At 55.2% G+C, this 17,497-nt stretch overlaps 1 protein-coding gene across 3 annotated transcripts in view; it reads left to right on the top strand.

The window, feature by feature from the left end:
- Positions 1-17,497, top strand: part of ITPK1 (inositol-tetrakisphosphate 1-kinase) — a 140,594-nt gene that overhangs the window by 94,327 nt on the left and 28,770 nt on the right. For all 3 annotated transcript variants that reach the window (XM_039884064.1, XM_039884067.1, XM_039884065.1), the window contains one exon: positions 9,611-9,728. In XM_039884064.1, coding sequence (XP_039739998.1) covers positions 9,611-9,728 — 118 coding nt within the window. The remainder of the gene's footprint in view (positions 1-9,610; positions 9,729-17,497) is intronic.

Here is a 17,497-nt window from a genome sequence, read left to right as displayed (position 1 = left end):
TCCTGTCCCCACGCAGACCACTGCTCTGTACGGCATATCTCCGGAATGATTTTCTCGTTGGCCCTTGAGCTGCTTCATTCTCTTGAATGGCTGCATGGTGTTCCGTAAAATGACCATAACGTCCCTTTCTTGGCCAGTTCTCTACCGATGGACATTTATGACGTTTCTGATCACGCTTTAGAGACTTGCTACAGTGATTAAAATACCTTCGCACGTGTATCTTTGTATGCGCACGTGGGGAATTCTTCGGGATAAATTCCTAGGAGTAGAAACACTGAGTTTATGCATTCTTAATTTTGATTGTAGCCCAATTTCTCTCCATAGAAATGGTAACCAGTCAGACTGCCATCAACCAAGCGCCGGTCCACGTTCCACCGCTTAATGGCGGTGTTTTCAAATCTAGTTCAATTTGGCAAGAGTCGCCGAGTATCAGAGAGTGCCAGGATCTTACCGATCACCTCATCTTGTTGGCTTTAGGGCCCTAGGCAGGGCGGCATCTGTGCCAGGCTCACAGCCTGTTTGGACCTTGACCCTGGGCCACCCTGCTTCTGTCTGATGCTCGTGTGCTTGTCCACCTTGGTCTTCTGCAGCCCCTGTGCTGTAACGGCCCGACCTCCCCAGCCTGAGCTCTGGGGTTGAAGTAGTGGGTCTGAAGAGCAAATAGACCGAGGAGAAGATTTGCACTGTAATTTTCCTCCGCCGACTCTGCCAAATCACAGAGATGATACTATGCCAAAGGTCAGGCAGCAGCTCGGTCTCCCGGTGGGGAAGGTCCTGTGCATGTGCCCCTGAGGCCAGCACTGCGTCTGACACGCTGCTCAGCCCTTGACCCTTCCGACCTCGGCCCCTGGGCCGTGCACATGGCCATACTGGTCACTGCAGAACTCAAAGCTGGCCCTGTCACTCCCCAGCTCGGGACCCTGTGGCTTTAGGATTCAGTCCAAACTCCTTGGCTGGTCTGTCTCTAGCCGTCTCCTGCCCTCTGCCTAACGTAACCTCCCTGTGAGACCTGCGTCCGCCCAGCCTCAGGTGGCTCTCTCACCCCCTGGCCTTGCTTCTGTCGTCCTGTCTGCTTGGAGTGCCTTTCCTCCTCAGCCCATGCCTGTGACCTTTTGTGGCTCAGCGTTACTGGCCTCGGGAAACCCCCTCTCCGCTCCTCCCCACCCACATCCCTGTGTCCCCATATGGAGACACTCCCCTACTCCGTCATCCCAGTCAGCCTGTGTCTCTCCCCACCAAGGCATCCCCAGCGAGGGCGGGCAGAATGTGGCTGCTCTGTCGTTGACGAAGTGACCAACCCGCACACACACGTCTTCAGGGCTCTCCCTCTTCCTGGCCTCTGCTCCCTAGGAGGCCTTGGCCTTGGGCTGGCTGCTCAGACACCAGAGATTGCTCCAGAATACAAATGAAGGTCGAGAAGGTCGATTGCTGTTGTAGAAGCCCATTCTCCCAAGGAGCCATTTAGAAAGGTTAGAGGAAGAACAACAGGTGAGGAGATGCCCTCTGCATGCCAGGGCTGCGTCTGTAAGACATGGAGGGCCGTCTTAGTGACGGCACCAAAAGACGGCGTGGTCCTGCTTATTGAACAGGAGTCTGTCCCTGACACAGAGCCGTTGTCTGTCTGTCACTTGTGTGCCCATCTTGCTCACCCTCTTCATTCTGCTGTGGGGGGCATGTGTCTCACTGCCCTGCCGAAATAGGGTCCTGCGCAGTCACACTGTGCTGTGCGCGTGGTCAGGGCATAGGCCCTGGGCTCCCATGTTGGGGTGTCCTGGGCCTCAGGTGGCAATCTGGCTCCATCCAGGAGCCTAAGAGCTTTTGTCGTGTGTTGATCACGTTATAGAATCAAAGGCTTGTAGGACTTAAAAGTCAGAAAGGCTATTATAAATAAATGTGTTATTCTGATTTCACTTTATACATAGGGAAACTGAGATCTGAATAACTTAAGTGACTTTCAGAAATACACAAAGTTCATGGCAGTTCTGAGGACTTTAACCCAAATTTCTTGACTCTGTCTTTGCCTTAACTTTCACAGTGCCACAGGGTCCTTTTGCTGGGATTGGGACTGGCCTGCTGGCCGGTCTGCCACGGACTGGGAGGCAGAAGCCTTGGCTGACTGCCAGGGACTGTTGCACAGGTTGCACACTGCACGGCTCAGGGGTGGACTCTGCGAATGGTACTGTGTGTGGCTGGACTTGGCATTCTTGCCCCCGGTATGTACTAGATGCTGCTATAACCTTCTCCTGGCTTCTGGGAGCCCAATCCCAATGTTTAGTTGCACGAATCTCCAGCCCCAGCCCAGTGCCCGGCCTGCTTCAGACCCCTGGCCTGTGATGATGAACGGCCATGGGTGCTAGGGTTTAGCTAGGGCTGTGATTGGCCGCCTGGCACATTCCATTACATCAAGGCACGTGGGCCTAGTGTGGACTCCTCGGGGCCTGGCTGTGGCACGTGGTGTTCTGTGGGCCGCAGTGAACAGGCGGGTTTTCTGGGCTGCCTGGGGGTGGTAGGCCCTGCCCTTGGCCGATCTCACGCCCGTGCACAGTGGTTGACCTCACAGCTTCAGTGGTCTGCCCAGAGGATTCATTAGTCATCCACTCCAGAAAGCTTTGCACAGTGTGGCCCATGACATCATCTTCATGGGGGGAGCTGATCTCCCAGGGACAGGCTTCACTCTCTGCAGAAGCGTACTTTGCCTTTGAAGACGCGATTCCTGCGCCATGGCCGAAATCTGTTAGTCCTCCTTCCACGGGGCCGCTTCTGCGTTCACACGTGTCCAGCACGTGCTACCTCTGAGGGTCCTGCACGTCCTTACCATGGTGCCACTTGGATCCTTATCCCAGAAGCCACGGTGGACTCCTGCTGTCCAGTTGTGTCATTTATTAACTCTGCTAAGAGTTATTGGTCTTCTAGTATGTTAGCTTGTCTTAATCCAGGGTTGGGGACAGATGCAGAGACTCTGGTCCAGTATGGTGGCCCCTTGGGGTGGTAGAAGGAGCAGAAGGGGCCCAAGTCTCAGCTCTGCTACTTTACTGTGTGACTTTGGGCTAGTTTTCTACTTCCTTTCTCTTTTCTGAAAAGATGGGTGGACCGAGAGACCCTTAGGTCTCAAGGTCTGACCATCTGAGACTGCCTCTGGGAGAGGAAATTGTGAACTCTGTGCCATTTTTTTTTTCTTGTTTTACCTTGTTCTGTTATCAGGTGCATTGTTCTGGGTCTCATGGGCTAAACTGCCAGGCTAAAGCCCTAGGCTTTGTCTGGCAGAACGTGATAAAGGCTCACTCCTTCCCTTTTAACATAAAATTCTAAAAGGACGAACCCAGCAGTCCTGGCTGTGTTAGAATCGAGATGCTGCTCATTCAGCCAGGCCTTCCCATGCCTTGTTTTGCGGACTAGTGGGCTCTGGAACCACGTCGCCTGGGTTCAAGTCCCATCCTGGTTGCTTTGTGGCTAGGAGAGTATGGGCAAGGTACTGAAGTGCTCTGAGCCTTGGTTTCTCTGTCAAGTGGGCTGCTGCGTCAGGTTTTCGTGAGGAATAAACGTGTTAATTCCTACAAAGTGTGTAGAACACTGTCCTGCACTTCGTGAAGCATAGTTGGCTGCTACCAGTACCATCATCACTGCAGTCGTCAATAATAACCCATCCTAGAATCTTGCTGGGACATCCCGGTGTCAAGACTTTCGGAACTAGAAGCTTCCTGGCTTTCACCCACCACTTGAGGGGAAGGAGCTAGTTAAAAGGCCAGCCTTAGTGGCCATCAGCTGGAAGGTCTGAGCTTGGGCTGGGCTCCCAGGGAGAATCAGAAGGAGTGAGATGATGCCGAGGGAGCCCAAAGTCACCTCCTTTCCCGTAGAAGCCCCCATGGGTAAATTTGCACTGCCACTGGAGGTAATTTCAGGTTTCCCCCCGCATCTGTGTGGTGGCTCAGTGCTGACCGATACACACAAACCCTGGCTGGGGGGTCCCTACCTCCGGTCCTCGCTCTGCTCCTGGAAAGCGCGCCTGCCTCTCCCTCCACGTCCGCATGCAGAACGCCTGGCACTTCGCTTGCCCAGCCCAGCACATGGCTCCGTTTTAGCATTCGCCAGGCTGTTCTCCATCGCGCTTCGCTGGAGACTGCGCGCTCCCTAGAACACAGCGCCGTCGGGCTCGCTGTCACTGTGGTCCTGGCGCGAGGGTTGCCCCATAAGTCTGCTGAGCTAGGACTACCTGGAAGCCACTGGTAAAGACGTAGTGAGAGACTGCTCTAGACCCACCCAAGTCGTGTACCGAGGAGGACCGAGGCTTGCAGAGGCCCAGTGTCCCGTGTATGTGTGTGTGTGTCGGGGGTGGGGGGACACATGAGATTTTTACCCCAGGTCTGGTGGCCTCAGCTCCTACGCTATAACCTCTTCACAGCATTGGCCTCACTCGACAAAGCAGGAAGCTGAGGCCCAGGGAGAAGGGGCTTCTTGCACTTCGTGGGGTACCCCTTCCTCCATCCCAGCTCCCCTAGCCCCACAGGGGAGATCTCCAGAGCAGTCCATTGAGCTGAACGTCCCAGCCCTGCCACAGAGGTTGGCAGCGAGGCTGTGCGGGGCGGGCTCAGGGGCTCAGGGACTCAGGGACTCAGGGGCGCACGGCTCAGTGAGCAGCCTTTCAGCTGCTGGGGCCTGAGTGTGATGGAGCGAGGCCGGGCATGGACCCGCGCTCCAGAGGCTGGGAAAGAGTTTCCTAGTTTCATCTCTTACCTCATAGAATGCTATGAATGTAGCAAGTCCTGGGTGCGTGGTAGCTACTGTTATTTTAAAAGTATTGAATGTGATATTTATTTTCATCTTTACCGTAATTAATCTCTCATTGCAATTCCCAGCTGCGTAGCTGCGTCATCCTCCTTCCCGAAAGATAGCATTGGTGTCTGAACCTGTTTCTGGCACAAATAGGGATACGTAGGGTTGAAGAAAGGGAGAATCTGATTACTTAGCTTCCCTCCCTCCCTCAACTTGTTGTTATGGGAAATTTAAAAATACTTGAGAAGAGAGGCTGTGGCAGCACACTCCCACGCACCGTCACCGTCACCCAGCTTCGCGGTTAGCAGCCCCGTTTCGTATATACGCCTCACCTAGCTCTCTGCCCCGCCCCCGAGCTGGGTTATTTTGCAGCAAATCCCAGGCATCATATTTAATCTTTAAGTAATTTCAGTCTGCATCTCCAAAAAATGAATCACCACTTTCTGAAAAGGGATCTGCAGGCGTTTCGGGGGAGTGGGCCAGAGCCCCCATGACTTCCTAAGAATCGAAGAACAGGAACTGAGTGCCCGCTCTCCTTCCCTGTAAGGAGCAGGCTGGCCGGCTGCAGCTGGCATGGTAGAGTGTGTCAGGACCCCAGCCGTCTGCAGAGGCGCGCTCCCTGGAGCCCCGGCAGCTGTCAGTTGGGGGATTCTGTTGTGTTCCAGGCATCAGCAGGAAGGTTGACCCCGGCCAGAGCAGCCCAGTTGCTGATCCTGGGTGCAGAGCTGGCGTGTCCTTTGCTTAGTCTGCTGGACGGGCCAGCGCAGGATGAGCTCGGCGACCCTGGACTGGGTCAGATTGGCCTTGAGAGTCCCTGTGTTGTAGGATTATGAGAATCCCTTTTGTTTTTATATCTACCAACTCCTTTCATATCTGTGATCTCTTTGTTGCCCACAGCAGCTCCCTGGGATAGATTTTATTCAAGACACATAGTTCATAGATAAGGAAACAATCTGAGAGATCAGCTGTAGTTTCTTTTTCACAGACGTAGAGTGAATGGCAGAGGCAGAATTTGAACTCAGGATCTCTACCTGCGTGAAGAGGACACCCTTGCCTTTCACTCCATGCTCATTTCCTGTCCATGAATGGAACTGCAGAGGAAATAGCATCTCTGGTGTTCGTCTCGGTCTTCTCATTTGGCTCAGATTCTCGGTGGGGGAAAGCTTGACTCCCCCCCAGCCCAAGAGAAGGTCTGGTGCCCCTCTTGGCATCATCATCCCATGGGCAGGGAAGGGAGGGCACCTGGCTGGTCACTGCCCCTTTGTCCCCTCAAACAACAGCATTCTCTAGACCTCCTCCTGGTCCTGCTCACCTGGGGCTGTATATTCCTGATTTCCCCTATTTTCAGTCTGCTTACAGCCAGGCTCCCTTGTGTGAGGCTCCAGAATCCCTTCCTGGGTGTTCGCAGCAGGCCCTCCAGGGAACATGTGTTTGCCGTTTGCCATGGAGACAGTTTGGGCCTTTCTTCCTCTGAGTGGTGATAAAATGGTCCAGGGCACTCACCCTTCCAGCAGTTTGGTAATTCTAAGAGACTTGTGAAAAATGCATGAGGCTGCGATACAATAGATAAGCTGAAAAGCTTGGAAGAAAATCCACTTGTGGATAGTGGGGGGATTGGAAAAACTCTTTCTTTCTTTGCCCTCTCTGTTCACGTCCCAAAAGAGATCATGTTTAGGAATAATTCTTCTGTTAACGCTGATGCTTTCATCCCTGGTCAAAAGCTTGTTGGAGCCTGCTTGTCAGATATATTCCCTTTTGGTTTCTTCTAGCTTCTTTCCCTCATGAGTTTGGCTTAAATTCACGTCTTAATGATCCTGAGTTCCCTCTTTAAAGGTCACTGCCCCGAAGCATGGAAGTGGAACCAGAACCAGCAGCTCCTCTTCTTGGGACTAGGGGGGGATTTTTGAGGAGGAGGAAGGAGCAGGTCCCTGTTTTATGTGACTCAGTCATTGGGGGAGACTTGGGCCAGCCCATTGAGCGAACATCTCTGAGCATGTGTGTGTCCCTTCCCTACCTGTCATGCCTCTAGCAAGTAGCTGTCTGTCCTAGACAGCCCCCGTATGTGGCCTCGAAGTCTGCCTTTACAACTCCCGTATGTGACCTCGAAGTCTGCCTTTACAAACACTGGCCCTCGCTTTTCTCCAATTTAGACTCAAATCAAGGATGAGGAAATTGACACCCAGAGGAACCAAGCGGCTTGCCCGAGGTGACACCAGGAGGTGATGATAGCGGGAGCCCGGCTTTCTCGATTCCTGGTCCCTTACTCTTCCCTCTATACCAGGCCACCTCCCAGGGTGTCGGGGGTTCGGGGCGGGGGGCAGGTCAGTGCTTGTAGTTACTAATCCAGAACGCGAATTTGTCGGCCAAGGTTATGGATCCAGCAGAGCAAAGCCTAAAAGGCTTTCTTTCATCCCTGTGTTCACTGCACCCCGCACGACGCCCTGGGCATGATCGATGAGGTGAAGTTTGCCGAGCGGACGACTTTTTAAGAGGAGGATGTTCATAGGATTTCACGTGTGTGAGTCTTGGTGTTTCATGAATGCCAGGCTCTTACGGCAGCGTAGGCCCGGTTCAGAGGAACGGGCTCTAATGAGGGATGGTGCTGACGGGTAGTCGCCGATGGGGAGCCTGCAGTGGAGAGGTGCGGGCACCCAGGTGAGGCCGAGGCGTAGGACAGAGTTCGCGGGGCACGGCGCCGTGGCCTGAGGGATAAGCCTTCCTTAGAGATGCCTTGCAGCTCGTCCCTTCGTCCCCTGGGGGTGACATAATGGTCTCTCCGGCATCAGCTGCTGGGCCTGTTTTGTCAGAGTAGGGCAGTGGGCCTGTTTCTGAGCTGACTTGCCTTCAGTCATGTCAGGAATAGGGGGAGGAAGCAGTGACGGTGGCTTTCGTTTGTACTTAGGCCTACAGAAGGTGTGTGCGGGAGAGGGCCTGCCGAGGGCCTGTAGGCCCCGTGGAGTTCATGAGTGTGGGATTGGAAGAGGGCTCCCCACATTTGTGCACTGGCCACCCTTTGGGAACGGAGACTTCTTTTTAAACATTCAGAGACGAAGACACAAACGAGCCCATAACCAGATCCTCTGGTATGAGCACAGAGGGGAGCAGGTCTCAGGAGAGAGTAGATGGCTTTTGTGTTTGAGAGCCCTTAAAAGTGATTACTAGGAACCAAAATAGGTTCACTGAAAAGAAGAATAATTTTAAATGGAGCTTTATTTTTGTTGATAAAGCTTACTAGAAAAGAAGCATTATGGCTTTTCCCCTGGCCTTTGCTAATCTCCCAGGCTGATCTCGTAGACTGGGTGAGGAGGAGGGTGAATTAAGCTGGTATCTTCATTCTTTGGGGTGGCCATAACAAAGTACCACAGACGGAGTGGTAAAAACAACAGAAGTTTATCCACTCACAGTTCAGGTCGCTAGAAGTCTAAACTCAAGGTGTCTGCAGGGTTGGCTCCTTCCGGAGGCTCTGAGACTCTGTCCGTGCCTCTCCCGGCTTCCGGTGGTAGCCGGCAGCCCTTGGCCAACCTTGCCTTGTGGCTGCGTGACTCCCGTCGCTATCCTCCCATGGCCTTCTCCCTCTGTCTCTGTGTCCAAATTCTCCTTGTCTGAGAGACACCCGGCTCAGCATTGGATTAGGATCCACCCTGATCCAGTATGACCTTATTTTAACTTGATTACATCTCTAAAGACTATTCCCAAATAAGGCCATGCTCGGAGGGACCGCAGTCTAGGATGTGAACAGATCTGTTGGGGTGTGTGTGTGTGTGTGTGTGCGCGCGCGCGTGTGTGTGCACAACTCAACCCACAATGACACAGCTGCCGAGTGCTTTCTCACACCCAGTCTTTCCCCGAGCCCTTCCCTGTTACTCCAGCATTCCACATTTTTATCCTCGGAATCACAGAGTTTTAGAGCCAGAGAGACGGCCTCCTTCACCGTGTCGACCCGACAAGGTCCTGCTAGCCCAGTGATGTGGCTTGGGGCTCCTGTAGTCACAGAGGCGACTAGTAGCAGGGCCAGGGCCCCCGTGTTCTTCTCCTTGAAACCTTTTTCTCTGTCTTTTGTTGAATTCCATTACACATAATAGTTTCTCATTCCCTATGTGCCCCAAGAATGCAGGCACTTCCTTAGAGACCGACTCTGTCAGCCCCTCCTGCGGTTGAGTCCACCATGAGGTCAGCAGGTGTTAAATGAGCCCTCCCTGGAGCGAGCCCTCGGGGGCCAGAGGTTGCCCTGGGCGGTCGCCCGCGCCTCCCCACAGACCTCCTGGTCAGTCTGGCATGCCACTCCCTGCTGGCCCCGCCTTAGAGTCCATGCGGTGCCGGGTGGTGGGCCACGCTCATGGAGCGGAATCCACACGTGGCTTCAGGTGACGGTTTATCCAGGGTTCGGATGAGCAGGCCAGACCCTGGTCGCTCTCGCTTTCTTGGCCCTGTTTTCTCAGCATGGGCTCCATTTTGACTTGTGGCTCCATCAGGCCTCTCCTTCAGACCCTGAAGTGGCTGCTCCCAGCCGCCCAGGTTCTGTGCTTCCTCTTCCCAGGAAGGAGTGTTCTTCCCCCAGCCTTCTCTGAAAGGGTTCTGAGCCTGCCACTGGACTGACTCGGGTCCCATGTCCTCTCCTGAGCCAGTGGGTGGTCCCCGGGTCCACAGTGCCCTGATTGGTCTAACCAAAGTCATGTGATCCTGAGACCACGTGACGCCCGAGACAGAAGTGAGGGCTGATGGGGGGAGTGAGAAGACAGAGATGGGTTTGGGGCGGGCGTGTGGGATGAAGTCGTGCTCGTCACCTTGTTTCAGCACCAGCCTCCCCGATCTCACCGGAAGGAGTGTGTTTTCCTTTCAGGAGTACATTGATGCCCACCCCGAGACCATCGTCCTGGACCCCCTTCCTGCCATCAGGACCCTGCTGGACCGCTCCAAGTCCTACGAGCTCGTCCGGAAGATCGAGGCCTACATGAAAGGTGTGGACACAGGCGGCTCCGCTCTGTGGCAGGCGGCCCACTGCTGGGGTGACCAGGCGTTCATCGGGCGGGGCGGGGCGGGGAAGGGTCTGGTCTTGTTAAGCATGCGGGGACAGGAAGCAGTTGAATCTGGGGTGCGGATGGTGAGGGTGGCGCACGTTCTGGGGATGGGGAGGCTTTCCCCCTCCTCTGTGGCCAGCAGAGTCAGGACGTAAAAGTCCAGAACGCTCTTTGGGACAGTGGCTCCCGCCACTTCAAGATGCTTTTGTCTTGTTTGCTTGAAGCCGCGGAGTGGCAGTGAAGTGTCCCCAGGACAGTGAGAGTGGGAGCATGTGGGGACAGTGCAGCGGCGGGCGGGCCGGTGGGGCTGTGTGACCGGTGGAGGAGACGAACAGAGAAATTGAAAGGCTGGTGATCAGACGCATGGAGCTTTGTAATGTGGCGGCTGGACCTCGTGGGTACGCCATGTTCTCGCAGGCAGGAGCCTCCCTCTTGGATGCAGGAGCCTCTCTGGCCAGTGGCAAGCTCTTGTCCCTAGTCCCTGAGGGCTCACCCTCCCCACCTCCTGGGCAGGGCAGCTCTGGAGAAGCCCACGGCCTCTCCAAGGTGTTCGTTTCTGTGAGGCCAGTGCGTTGGAGAGATGCAGTTACGCCCTAGTTCTCCTTGCCTGGTCCAGGCATTCCCTGCCGAGAACTCTCGGTTCAGTTTTAAGGAAATGTGCTTTGCCTGTGCCCTGGGGCCATGTGAGGAGTCATCTTAGGGGTAGGAGAGGCAGCCTCTGCTTCTGCCATCCAGACCGGGAGTGCGGCCTATCACGCTGCCTCGAACCCTGATCTGGATGGTGACTTGGCTCACAGGACCATTATGGGAATGAGAATAGCATTTATTGGGTATGTACCAGGTGCCTGGTATTGGGTTAAGCCTTCTCTTATATTCTCTGTTCCGGGGCTCATAAAGGGGGCACAGTCATTCTCCCCAATTTCATAGATGAGTACTGGGGGCTTGGAGAGGTTAGCAGACATGCTGACACCACACAGCCTGTAAACGGCAGAGCCAGCATCCAGCCAGGTCTCAGGCTCCCCAGCTCCTAACCCCTGAGCTTGACTTTCATATCCATGGCCAGAGGGCCCTGGATCTAGCAGGCACCTGGCATGAGTGTTGGTGAGTCCTTGGTTCCCTGAGGACTTTATCTTGCAGAAGAGCTGGGTGCTGGACCTGGCCGTCCTTGGGGGCGGGGGTGTAGGGGTTCCTGAGGCCTTGTCTCTGGCTACTTGGCCTCTGGTGGTGTAGAGCATGGCCTTCCTGGGGGCCTCTCCAGCGGGCAGGCTTTCCCAGCATCCCAGCACCCTTCCCTCCTTGGATCTGCAGTGGTCTGTGACGATGTCAACCTCGTTTTTCTGTGTTCCTTGCCTGGGTCCAACCAGAGCCTCCAGATGAGAAGGAAGCTCTGTACCGATGTTTAGGCTGAATGTTGGTTCTGGAAGGGAAACCTGCTTCTTCCTGAGAGGTGTGTGTGTCAGACGCCAGCTGCGTGTGAAGGGGCAGGAGATCGTAGTAGAAGATGTGACGTCTCGATGCGTGGGAGGAGGTGCGGGTCAGCGGCCAGGTCTCATGTTCTCACCAAGTCCAGTCGAGGAGTGATGGTTCCGACGGGATCAGGGCACCTCGAAGAAGGCTTTTTCAGAGCAAAGAGCATAGGCTTCTGGGGGAGATAGACTGAGGCTGTGTCCGAATCTGGGCTCTTGGTGCCTTCTGGTCTTGTCCAAGTCCCTTGACCAGACCCTGCAGTTTTCTGTAAGATGTGGATACCAGGTGGTTTATCTATGGGGTCCAGGCTTGGGATAACCGGGATGCTGTCTGATGCAAGTAGCACGGGTCCCAGCCCATTGGGGCTACGCACGAATGTCAGCTGCCGTTGCTGATCCCCTCACGATGGAAGGGGCGAGGCATCTGTATTGGATCTTGGAACTTGTCTTGATTTTATGGCCAGAGATTCAGGACCAGGGCGTCAAGGGTGAGCCCGGGTTTGGAGTGTGAGTGCGCATGGTCTGAGGAGCAGGGAGGTGGCTGTGGGCTGGCCTGCAGGGTACACAGGAAGCAGGGCTGTCCCTGGTGGGCGAGTGTTGAGGAAGTGACAGCCTGGACCTCCCAGACAGGGCAGGGGTGTGAGCAAAGCGGGCAAGAGCCGAAGTGTGGGGTGCCTGTGTGGATCAGAGTGGGGGACCTGGAGCGCCCTCCCGCAGCTGTAGGGACTTCCTTCATGGGCACCACTGAAGGCATGTGAGCTGGGCGTGAGGAGATGAGAGCACATTGCAGACGTGGCCTGGAGACAGGTTCGGATGGCCATCGCCTGTGTCTTGTTGTGAGGGTGACACACCCAGCCGTAGGTGTGAGAGAGGGGTGACCGGGCTCCCAGTGGAGAGAGAATCAGAACCCACTCTGCTGGCTTCAAGAAACTTCAGACCCCAATGTTGTCCCCTCAGGAGCTGCCCACTAAGGGGACGCCCCCTCCAGGCCTGGCAGGAACTTGTGGACCGAGCCCTACAGACGGGTCTGGCACGAGGCCAGCGGGAACTGTTGTGTGGGTGGCCGTGGCCGCCGCACCCTGGGTTCTCCTTATCGTGCTGGCCGAGCCGTGCTGGCATTCTTCCAGCAGGGTGGTCACAGGCTGGGACTTCCTGGGGCCTTTTCCTGCCTACCCGGGCGCTGTTCACGCTGAAGCACGTCGGCTCCCACCTCCCAGCCTCCCTCCAGAGGCCAGGCAGACACAGGGGACCGTCACATACCTGGTGCTCCCCCACCCCACTGCTGCTGTTCCTGGAGGCTCACAGCCCCGTTCTGTGAGCTGCAAATGGCCGTAATTACCCTTTCAGTTGCTCAGACAATTAAAGCCGTCCAAGTGACACCGCTTTTGTGTTGGGAGAAGGGGCTTGGTGCAGACTTCCTGGGGTTGTCGCCGTGCCCCATGCCGAGGCAGCTCTGCCTGTCTGCAGGGAGCCGGGGCACCTGCGTGGAAGACAGGGCGGACAGGAGGCTGCTGCGGGGAGGTGGCCAAGGCTCCCTGCTCTGCAGTGGGGGTGGGCCGTGCCGCCGGGGAGGGTCTCCCACGAGTAGCAGGCAGAGCGCGTGGACTGGGATCCACGCCCTGCGGGCCGGGCCGTCTGCAGGCCATCGGCTGTGGGGGAACAGGTGAGACCTGCTGCCTGGAGCTCCCAGCCCCACCTGCGGTCACCGCCATCTCAGCGCCCCGTTCCCTGAGCTTGTCTTCTCCTAAGTCAGAGTTTGGAGGGGAAGCCGGGGCTTATCTCTGCCTCAGACCCATCCTTCGCAGTCTCAAATCTGCCGATTCGGTTATTTCTAAAGTTGCTTCATCAACAGAGACCTGAAATCACTGTGGTTTGAATGAGATAGAACTTCATTTTTCTCCCATGTAAAAACCCAGAGGAAGGTCACCTGGTACTTACTGTGTGGGACAACAGGGACCCAGGCTTCCTCTAGCTCATTGTGTCGTATGGCCCTCCTGTTCCCAGGTGGTGCTAAAACTGTAGCTGTCACATCCAAGATCTAGATGTTAGGGTGGAGAGGGGGGACTAGAAAAAAGGAAGCGAGTTGTCCTTAGTAAAGGTTCTAGAAGCTACGACATGCTGCTTTGTTCACACATCATTGGCCAGAGCTTAGCCACACACTGAGCTGCAGGGGCATGGGGCGCATGGGCTTTCTTTGAGCCGTGTGCCCAGCTGAAATTGGGAACTTTGTCACCATGGAAGAGAGGGGGAATGAGTTTTTGGGGACAACTAGCGGTCTGCCACCCTAACTTCTTAGAAGTGGATTCCTGCCTGGGGAATCCATGGGTGAATGACTTGGACTGGCCACTTCCCCTCCTGCTGGCTGGGGAGTGTGGCCTTAGCCTGTGACCTGAGCAGTAAGTCCCTTCTACACAGCTGCTCCAAACAGCATGAGGTCAGTAGGCTTGCAGAGCGACTCACCCCGGGGAGCCTGGGCCACAGGTTTCCCTAACTGATGACCACTTCTGGGTGGGGCTGTACCTACACCCCTTAACCAGAGGCACAGATGGCGCTGAACCTGGATCTAATTCAAACCAAGTGCAGGAGTGGCCTCACACAGCACAGGAGGGAGGAGCGGGGCTGCGTCCACAGCCAAGGTCGCCACACACACCTGCAGACCTTTTCTCTCCCTGGTGTCTGCTCTGCGGCCCAGGCCTGGAATTCTGAGATGGAAGCCCCGAGACCCAGGCCTGGCTTTGCCACCCCAGGCTGAGCGATTCTGGGCAAGGTTCTAGCCACCTCCTGAACCACTTGAAGTGATGTATGGGAAAGTACCTGGGCTGTGATGGTATGACACAAGTTTGTCCCTGTGGCCCTCAGGACAGCAGCTAGGGAATAGGGAAGGGTCTCAGGCTACAGAGCAAAGGGCTGAGAAGGCCCTTTGAGCTGATGATGGCTGCGGGTAAGGGGTGACTCTCCCGTTCTCCTTTTCCCAGAGTCTCCCACACATGTGCTCTGGAGGTGACAGATGGCCGACGGTCACCAGATCTCCCTGGGGGAGGGGTGTGCACACCACAAATCGAGCGTTTCCGCTTGTGGTTTTATGGGAATTTAATCAGTGCTCATCTAGGAGGCTGTCGGGAGGCTGGATTGAAACAGAGTAATCTAGACACCAAATGAAGAGAAATTAACATTCCTCAGGGTCCCCGCGGGGGGTGATTCTCCACACAGCATCTGCCTCAGGTGTGTGCTGAGTTGGGGGGCCTCTCAGAGGTGGGGGGGCGGCTGTCCTGTTCCCCCTTGGCGAGCTGCAGGGGGCTCTGGGTGGGAGAGGTGAGGGCAGGGAGCGGGGCTGGAAGTCCCCTGCACCGTGTGGCCCGTGCAGGTCACTTTTCCCCTGCGCCGGCTTCGTCAGCGCTCAGGCGGGCACGAGGCAGCGCTCACTACACGCCAGGCGCTGCTGGAAGCACTGTGTGCGCGTAGCTCATCTCATTCTCCTGTTACGCTGCGGGCGAAGCGTTGCTGTCAGCAGCTGCGTCGAGCGTAGTCACTTAAGGCCACGGAGCTGCTAGGGGCAGAGCTGGGATTTGAATTCACGCCTGGCTGTGCTCTTAGCCAGCGGTTCTGAGCTCTGACTCCCAAATCTCATGTGTGCTGCCTCCTCCACCCGCACTGCCCCTGAGCCTGACAGCGGGTGGAGAAGGAGTGGGACTGAGTCCCCGATGCAGCTGGAGGCTCTGCTGCCCAGGGCCAGTGGTGCCCAGAGCCTCTGGTGCTGTCCACACTGCCAGCCGGTACTTCTTTCGGGCGCCCTCTGGTGTCCAGGCGATGTCAGTGACCAGAGAAGTTCTCTGGTGTCCAATGGAGAGACTACCAGCTTTGCTTCTAATGGCCATTGAGTCTCTGTCCCGTATGGTTATGGAGGAGACAAAAATCCTGCCTGTGCTTGATGAGGGCAGCAGCCTGTGTGGCGTGGAAAAGAACAAGGCTTTGGTGCTGACCGGCCTGGGCCCAATCTCAGCCCCCTCGTGTGGCCTGGGGAGCTACTGGCCCTCCAAGTAAGTCCTTTCCTCCCCTGTGAGGCAAGGCTGCCATCACCACCATGCGGGGGCGGGGGCAGGAGGTCTGGCCCCCTTCCCTGCGGCGAGGTGGTCCGTAGTTAGGTGCCCTGATGCCGTCAGCTCCTCTCTTGGTCCCGCCAGGCACTCAGGTCTTGGGTGAGAGGAAGTGGCAGAAGCTGGTAGTGGGCAGCGGGGCCCGGAGTCGAGGAGGACAAAGAGGAAGGGGGTGTTTGCCCCCCCGAGGACTGCCGCTCCTGAGTCGGGACCAGCTTCTGGCCCTGGTTCTATGCAGGAGGCTGGAGGTTTGGATCAACTTGCCACGAAAATGCTTCACACCTTGAGTAGGCTTCTGAGGACTTGGCCCCTATGGTGCCTCCATGAGTGTCAGCCTGTCCTACCCATGGGGCTGAGGCTGAGAGGACAGTGTGCCCCACCAAGGGGTCTGGTGTGAGGGGGATGGCACCAGGCCAGAACCAACGCCTGGAGCAGGTGGCTACGGAAGGGGCACAGGCCCGTGAGCTAAGGTGATGGCAGTGCCTTTGGGTGGCTGCTTGGCTTCTGGTTCCCCTCCTGGACTTTGGCATGTGTGAGAGAAACACTGTCTCGGTTTTCATGTCTGCCACTTCCAGCCACTGAGGCAGAGACTTCCTGTTCAGATGGTGGTGGGTCTGCGGAGTAGGATGGTGCTTTGGGGCCCACGTCAAACCATGCCCGCCCCAGGCGGCTGGAGCACCAAGTGCGGGCCAGGCTCAGGTAGGCTCCTCTTCGACGTTTGGAGGCTTCTGGGCCTGAATCCCAGCCTCGTCCTGGGGGGAAAATGCTGATTAAATTGTGACACACCGTCAATAATGAAACATCTCAACCTTAAAGATGAAAAGTGAAAAAAAGAAACTTGTGTCTTAGAATCGATGGAATAGAGCAGTGATTTAGGTTTTCTCGCCCTGTCGGTTGCGAGTCTCCCTCCCTGTTTTTGTAGGGCTTCTGGAAGAGGCCCGCTCCACCCACACACTCTAGAAATGACCGGGTCTGCGTGCCTCCTGAGGGCTGCTCACCTCCAGCACCTCACAGGTCTGCTCTCTAGTCTCGTGTCCACAGGCGGGGCCCTGATTGCTGGTGACTCACACCTGTTTGACCTGGACTGTACTTCCCAGAAGCCGTCGCTCACAACAGCATGGAATCCATCATTCTGGACCCTTCTCAGACACAAACAAATACATACGTGCTTTAAAAAAAAAAATAGAAGGATCATGTTACATATGTTCTCATAAAACTTGTTTTTTTCTCGCTTTAATAGTATCTTGGCTTCTTTCCATGTCAGCCCATAAAGATGATGGAGATGAGGTCTGCTTTGTCCTTTTTGATGGCAGCATTTTAGCATGTGGATGAAGGAATCATAATTTACTCAATTATTTTGGGCTTGTAAGGTCATTCCGTTTGATTTGGGTTTTTTTTTAAAAAAAAAACCGGGCTGCAGTAAACAGATCTTTGCATATTTCTGTAAAATTCCCTACAAGTAGTATTTCTCAGTCAAAGATTATTATAAACATTTCCCAGGTTGGCAGATATTGCTGGATTGTTCTTCAAAAAGTTTCAACAAATTTACTCCTAATGGTGGCCGTCTGCTGGGGAAATGGTACCTATCTTAATTTGCATTTCTTCCATTATGGGCAAAATGGCGCATTACTTCATGTTATTCAGCCTTTTGCATTTCTTCTGTTTGAGTCTTTTCGTGTCGTTTGCCCGTTTTCCGTTGGGTTGTTGGTCTTTTCCGTGTTGATTGGTTAGATCTGTGGATTAAGGCAGTTGTCTCCTCCTTTATAAGCAAGGACTGTTTCTTCGATGGAAGTTTCATTTTTGCCCTGGAGCCAAGCTAACATTTTCTGTTCTGCTTTTAGAATATAATATGTACTGCCAGAGAGAGCACTTCAAATATTATTTTTAAAATATCTTGCAAACCAAAAAGGCTGTTGCGCTTTGGGAGTCGGAGCTGAGTGGGGGCAGCGAGTGTCCGCCCGGCTCTGGCAGGAGCCGTAGATCAGCGGGAGCGGCTGCTACGTTGGTCCGCATTTCCAGCAGCCGTTTCTGTAAGCTGGAACGGGGCTCAGAAATGCCCGTGTCTTCACCTGGGCCTGTGTCTGGTGCTCCTGGCCTTTGAACATGCCAGTGCAGACAGCACTCTGTTCCCTCGAGATGAAACGGGTCA

The sequence above is a fragment of the Pteropus medius genome, unplaced genomic scaffold, assembly GCF_902729225.1.
Source record: "Pteropus medius unplaced genomic scaffold, Ma_sr-lr_union100, whole genome shotgun sequence".
NCBI classification, from domain to species: Eukaryota; Metazoa; Chordata; class Mammalia; order Chiroptera; family Pteropodidae; genus Pteropus; species Pteropus medius.
This window is presented reverse-complemented; position numbering and strand designations above follow the sequence as displayed.